Consider the following 7043-nt stretch of genomic DNA (forward strand, 5'->3'; position numbering starts at 1 on the left):
GCGGAGCAGCCGCCCGTTAATTAACGCGGGGTTAATAAGCCGGGGTGAGGAGCTCCGGTCTGCGCTCTCGCACCCCGGCGGACGTACGGTGTGAGCAGGGTGACAACAAAGCAGAACACCCGAGAGGAGGCTCGGTTCTTACTGCCCCTCACTCGCCCAGCCCTGCGGCCCCCTGAGAGCTGATGGGGGTTGGACTGGACCATGAAGTGCACTTGAACATGAACGTGGTGCCCTCCTTGGGGACAGGGCTCTGGTGCTCCCGGGGGGTTAGGAAGCATGGGAATGGTTTGGGGAAACAGCCCTTTTCCCTGTGCTGCAGGGAAACCTCTGGTTGAAACATGGACAGGACAGAATTCCTGGGAAATAAAGATAAGCCACGTCCACTAAGAGTATGGATGCCCATAGGGGTGTTTGGGGGTGCCAGTTCAAAACTGCCACTTCCATGAGGTATCTGGCAGCCGGAGAGTTGTAAAAATAAAGAGGACTTGGAGGAGGGTGAGTTTGCACACTTTGAGGGTTTAGGTGTGCAAAGAAGCGAAGTACAGTACATGTGTATATCTCCCTCCATGTATAGATGCACATACATACACATACCTCCCCAAATTCCTGCCTCACATAACAGCTTGGGGTGTTGGAGTAGCTGTGTCTCCAAGGTGACCCAACAATAAACTGCTCGCCCTTTCCTCATGGCAACCACACAGACGCCTCTTCAGAACACTGGGAATTCTTCACAAAAGGATATTTCCTCTGGGAAACAGCCATGGGGCTGATTTCAGTATGATCCTGATACATGGATAGGGAGGAGGAAGAACAGAGGCTGCTCAAGAGATAGGAGGTAGCTTGGAGTGATCTAGTCTCATTGCTCTTTCTTTCTCTCCTCCCCTTCTCCCACCCTTCTCCCTATTTCCTCTCCCAGCTTGTGAACACGTTCTTTAGTTTCCTGAGGCGTAAAACGGATTTCTTCACCGGGGGAGAAGATGGAGTAGCAGAGAAGGTAAAGAAACCCCAAATCCTTTTATGTCTTCTCACTTACCTGCCACCTCTATCTGTACCATACTGAGCCTTCCATGCCTGAACAGCCCAAAACATTCCTGTGTGCTTGGGGACGCTATAATGCTGATGAAACACAGTGCTCTGAAGCAAGGTAAACCCAGTTGCCCCTATCTGATTGCTCCTTCAAATGGTACCAATGGTGTGGCAGGTTCTTTTGCCACGCTCTGGCCAAAGGCTTGTTTGGAAAGCAAATCTGCCAGACACACTGACTTAACGGTGACACACACCGTGGTGTTGATAACCCCACGTTACCTTGTTTGTTCATCTCAGGAAAAGCACAAAGTCCACATCTCTGCACCGGCGGCTGCACCTTTGTCCCGGGGCTGCGGAGCCTGGATGGAGCTGGGGAGCAAGCCTGGGGGTTCTCAGGCAGCCTGAACTCCTCACCCAGCTTCAGAGCTGAATAACTCAAGTGTTTCACTGCAGAGAAATAAGATTCAGAGCATTCACACATGAACTGGCCAGACTTTCTTGCTTATATTTACCAGTATAGCAGTTGTTGCCCTTCCTGGACTGCTGGAACTCTAGCAAATCAGATGCTGCTGCTGTGCTGAAGGTGTTAGGGTAGATGTTAGTTGCTAACACAGTGTGTAATGTGCTCTGTCTAGTCTCTAAAGGGACAAAATGAAAGCAGGAAAAGAGGATGGTTTCCAAGTAGGAAAGATTAAGCCTGCTGTCGTTTGACTAAAGAACAAATTTCCCTGAATTCCTGGACTGCTCCCAGGGAGTGAAACCAGAGCAGCATTTCAGAGATGACACTGGCTGGTGATTCTGGAGGTCCTGGCTACTTTTACTGGCAACTCCATTGAAATCTGTGCCTGTAGAAGGACAGTGTGTCCTTAGGTGGTATCTGTTAAAATGCTGTAAGGTCTTCTGAAAAGGTGCTTAATACAGAGTCTCTGACACCACAGAAACTGCACCAAAACTGGAAGAAACTGATTCTCTGAAGCAGAAATACTTTGTGGTGGTTACAAAACTCCAAGGTGTGGATGCTTTGAGTTGATTTGGAAAAGCATTGAACCCCCCTGAAAGTTTCTGGGGTATATATAAGCCAGCACCTGCCCCCTCTGGCTGAGAAATCTCTCCAGTTCCTTTTCTTGGGTTCTGTCTACACTGTTTTTCCGGAGCAAATTTCAGTTCTCATACGTGCAGCTTTGCACAGTGCTCCTGGTGTTATCGGCCGTGGGGCAGTTGCTCTGGCTTCCTGCCTGTGTACTCAGCTTCCCTGCTGAGCAGCACAGCCCTTTGCATCAGAGACCTTGACATTTTGCTTTTCATAGTCACAACACAAGATTTGGGAGTGGATTTATGTAGGAACTTGCCCCTGAGTGTAAAACATGGAGCTTTTCAAGTGTTTCTCCTCTAAGTCGTGACACCAAATATCCAATCTGGAAAAGCCTAGTCATGGGAAAGGTCCAAAGTAGATAAAAAACCTTGGATCTGGTGTCTCTGTTCTTCCAGCTGTGCTGTCCTTATTGGAGTAGCTGTCAAATGACTGGGTAAGGCATCTGCTCATCCTCCCAGAACTGCATAAAGGGCAGGACAAATGGACAATTGTTATTTCCCTGTTATCTCCATGAGAATCCCTGAGTAAGGAAGAACTAGGAAGGACTATATTGAAATACTCTTCAGTTTTCTGCTACTCTAGATTTTCAGTCAAAAGACTGGAGGGAAAAGGAAGGGAAAAGTCACAACATCTGCAAGCGTTCTCACAGACAGCAAGTTGGCTTCATTTGGGTTGTTTAAACCCCTTTGGTGCTGTTCCTGTCTTCCAGCTGATCACAGACACCTTCAACCATCACAACAAACTGGCTCAGAAGGAGCGGAAGGAGAAGAAGGCTCGTCAGGAGGCAGAGCGGCGTGAGAAGGCGGAGCGAGCCGCGAAACTTGCTAAGGAAAAGCAAGAAGCAAATGAGCCAAGGATTAAGGAACTTACAGATGAGGAAGCAGAAAGGCTGCAGCTGGAAATCAACCAGGTAAAAGTGATGTCTGGTGCCTGCAGGTACCACTGGATCATCTCCTTCTCTGGCTGCGTGAAGTTCTGGTAGCAGTGAGGGGTTAAAATGGCTCAAACTTGTTCCTTTGCAGTGGCAACCGTTGCATTTTCACCTGGATTCTCCCATAACTCAGTCTGCTTTTCTGCCTTCAGCAAGATCTCTGATTGTAGCAACACCCTCTGCTACAGTCATCCAAAGCTGCGAGGACCAAGGGAGTCCTCCCCTTGGCAGTACTGCTTTCCTCTGACACTGTTCTAAGGGCTAAAATTTCTTCAGTGCAGGTCTGAGTCCTGATCTTTGGTTTCAGCTGAAGAGGTTGAGGCCACCTAGTGTCAGATCAGCAAGTAACACAAAGTGCCAATTTTAGGCTGAAGGTGTTTGTTCTCTTTTTAAACAGAAGAAAGAGGCACAGGGAGAGGTTAACAGTGTCCCAGTGAAACCCTCGGAGGATGAAGGCGAATCTTCAGATTCTAACAAACAGGTAAAGCTCATTTAGGGGCTTTATGTTAGGCTGAGAAAAATATGTTTCTGGACAACCCTGAGAACTTTGAAAGGGAGGGGCTGTCCAGTCTGGCATCCTTTAAGAATCACACACTTAATTCTAATTTTCTTTACACTTTAAATTGTTGCTTAGGAAACAGATGATGAAGAGGAGGATGAGAAGGACAAAGGAAAACTCAAACCCAATTCTGGCAATGGAGCTGACCTTCCAAATTATAGATGGACACAGACTCTTTCAGAACTGGATGTAAGTCTTGCCTTATTACCAGGATTTGAGGAATCTGAGACAGGGACTAAGAGCAGGTGCTCTAGGAACACTGGAGCCAATGCCCTGGAACTCAGCTGCCTGTGGGACACTTTTAGTTGTACTTGACAGCAGCATTTCAGTAGCTGGGAGAGAGCTTGGTAACTAAATCAAATTCCCCAGAAGCTGTACTTAACTTTACCAAACCTTGGTCTTGTTTTAACAAGACATTAAAATCTTCTTCCCTTTTATGGTCCCTTTGATTTATTGGCCATCCTGCTGCCAAACTTATTCTGGCATCCTTTCACCTCCTGCTCACTCAGTACCCCGAGGGAAATATTCCATGTTCTGTCTTACTCTGGTGAGACCAAGGCAGAAAGTCTTAGAACAGTAGTGTGAGAGGGTGAGGAGAGACTTCACTGCTCAGCTCCTGAAATCTGCTCTTTGTCTGCTCCAGCTGGCCATCCCTTTCAAGGTGAACTTCAGGCTGAAGGGGAAGGACATGGTGGTGGATATCCAGAGACGGCGCCTCAAAGTCGGCCTAAAGGGCCATTCGCCTGTCATTGATGGAGAGCTTTTCAATGAAGTGAAGGTGGAGGAGAGCTCCTGGCTGATTGAAGATGGCAAAACAGTCACTGTGCACCTGGAGAAGGTAAAGCGGGATGAATCAGGGAGGATTCAGACTTGTCTGCTGCTTCTCTGGTGAGATTAGAGTCTGAGAAAACCTGCAAAAGCCCTGGGCTTTGTCAGCTGAGACAAGAACTGTGCTTATCCCTGCTACAAGGTCAGGGCTGCTCCTGGAAGTGGGGTTTTGCAGGTTCCCCCTGTCTTCAGCCTAACTTCATCCTAGTCCAGGATATCAAATTGCTCAGCTGGAAGGAGATCAGTCATTTTAAAGTTGTTCCTTAATGGAATAATGCCATGTTTTGACACCTGTTAGTGACATGAAAACCCAAGGACAGACCTTATTATTATGTCCCTTATTGTGTCCCTTCTCGGCCTCTCCAGGCAATTTGATTGCAGTCCCATTTATGTCATGCCAAAAGTGACATCTGACATGCTCTCAAGATTCCCAGTTGTGGAAATTCAGGCTACCTGACGTGGTTCAGAATGAAAGCTGTACCCTTTATCCATGTCCAGATTTTTCCCGTGTCTGAGGCATAGATTTCCTAGAGCAAGCCCAGAAGAAATAAAATACTTTTGCTACTTCATCCTTCAGATCAACAAGATGGAATGGTGGAACAAACTCGTCTCCACAGACCCAGAAATCAACACCAAGAAAATTAATCCGGAGAACTCAAAGGTAAGAGCTCCCCCTGGTTTACTGAATGGAGCCTTCTCATACATGAACATTAATGTGCCCCCAAGTGAATGAAGCTGAGTTTATAAATTAGCGTCTGTATAAGTATTTCTGCAGCCCGTGCACGCAGCAAAGCATAACCTCACTGTATAGAATCATTGGGGTTTGAAAGGATCTTAAGATCATCCAGCCCCAACCCCCTGCCACGGGCAGGGACACCTTCCACTAGAGCAGGTTGCTCCAAGCCCCTGTGTCCAACCTGGCCTTGAACACTGCCAGGGATGGGGCAGCCACAGCTTCTCTGGGCAACCTGTATTTGTAACCTCAGTGTATTCGTGTTCTCTGCAAGCAGGGTGCATGTATGGGTTGAGACAAGTTATTCCACTTTTAATCAAAGTCCTTGCTTTTAGTTGTCAGACCTGGACAGTGAAACTCGCAGTATGGTGGAGAAAATGATGTATGATCAGCGACAGAAATCCATGGGCCTCCCCACATCTGATGAACAGAAGAAGCAAGACATCTTGAAAAAGTGAGCAGACCTCATTCATTTGTGGGGTTTTCCTTCCCCAGCTCCTCTCCTCTTCCTCTTTGACACAAATACGTGAGCAGAAAGCAGGTTGCCCTTCAATCCTACCCGTGCTCACAACTGCGTAACACGCAGGCACTGAATTGTTGGCCAACCACCAGTGTCTATAAAAGCCTGTGGGGGTAGAAAGCATAGCGGGAAATTCTGGGAATAGCCTAGCTCTGGAATTGTCCTGATCTGCTGATTGCAAGTCCAGGAAGCATGTTTGGGACTGGAGGTCCTGTCTCTACTGAACTTTAACATGATCTTGATTGTTTTCTAATCTCCCTCTTCTCCATAGCCCAGATAATCTCTCCTCCCTGCAGACTTGCCACCAGACTGCTGTCTCCAAGCCAATAGCACTTTTATGTCTTTACTGCCCTGTTTGGCAGAAATGCCCCTTGGCAGGAAGGTTACTCACGGAGCTCCCAAGGCCATGTGGGGAGGTGTGGAGGCAATTCTGGGTCAAGCAGCTTCTTCAGCAAGTGCAAACCCACAGCTTATCTCAGGGCTGGAAGGAGGATCGGTGTCACAGGCCTGACTCCTCTTCTTCCTTGGCTTATCTGTAGTGGCAGAAGCTTCGCTCTGATCGTGCACCGAGTACAGCAGAGGGTGAAGCTGCTTTGGAGCAGAAGCCACACTTCCTTAGTGCCTGTGTGTTTAGTGGAGTAGGAGGTAGCCCTGTCCTCCTGGGAAGTCCACATGCAGGATGCTGGCAAGGTCACTTGTTCAGTGCTCTTCTGAACAAGGTCTTGTTCAGAAGCTCGGCTTCTGTGCAGGTTGGCTGGCAAAGAACAGAGAGGATGTTTAGACTTTGTTCAGGCTTAAGTAGGCTCGCTGACACCCAGGTGGGTCCTAATCTCTGCCTGTGAAGCCCGTCTGGCTGCTAAACAAGGACACTGTTCTTGCAGCACCTATTTCCATGGAATTGGAAAATGGAAATGCTGTGGTGGTGTTTCAGGGGAAACCAGGAGAGGAGAGCATGGAGGAAGACAGAGGCCTGCCCTTAATTTGTGCACGAATCTTCCATGTGGTCCTGCGTTGTGTCCCTTGGTGAACTGCAGGGCAGAGGAGGAAGCCAGGAGCTTCTCTGTGCACTAATTACTCCTGATCACTCAGAGGCACAGTTTATTGTTCTCAGAACCTTCTGATGTGGCAACCTGAGTCCATATAGTCCTGTCTGCTGGCATTGCAGTACACGTGAAATCAGGTTGCACCTAGCCTGAAACCAGATTTCTCTGGTCACGTCCTTCATGAGTTTTCATTGTCACAGCACTGGAAATACTCCCAATGTCCCCAGGAATGCTTAAGTTATTAACAAGTTTGATCTTAAATCATAATCTGCTCTCACAATCTCCCCTCTGCCCTGCAATCTGTCATTCA

General features: G+C 48.0%; 1 protein-coding gene across 1 annotated transcript in view; it reads left to right on the forward strand.

Annotated features, from left to right (window-relative positions):
• Positions 1-854: 854 nt before the first annotated feature.
• The window catches only part of NUDC (nudC nuclear distribution protein), a gene marked incomplete at its 5' end in the record, with an annotated part of 6720 nt that continues 531 nt past the window's right edge, over positions 855-7043 (forward strand). The window contains 7 exons of the mRNA XM_010020625.1: positions 855-994; positions 2829-3029; positions 3448-3531; positions 3685-3798; positions 4253-4447; positions 5015-5098; positions 5506-5624. Coding sequence (XP_010018927.1) covers positions 855-994; positions 2829-3029; positions 3448-3531; positions 3685-3798; positions 4253-4447; positions 5015-5098; positions 5506-5624 — 937 coding nt within the window. The remainder of the gene's footprint in view (positions 995-2828; positions 3030-3447; positions 3532-3684; positions 3799-4252; positions 4448-5014; positions 5099-5505; positions 5625-7043) is intronic.

The sequence above is a fragment of the Nestor notabilis genome, unplaced genomic scaffold (assembly GCF_000696875.1).
Source record: "Nestor notabilis isolate BGI_N333 unplaced genomic scaffold, ASM69687v1 scaffold19460, whole genome shotgun sequence".
Classification (NCBI taxonomy): domain Eukaryota; kingdom Metazoa; phylum Chordata; class Aves; order Psittaciformes; family Psittacidae; genus Nestor; species Nestor notabilis.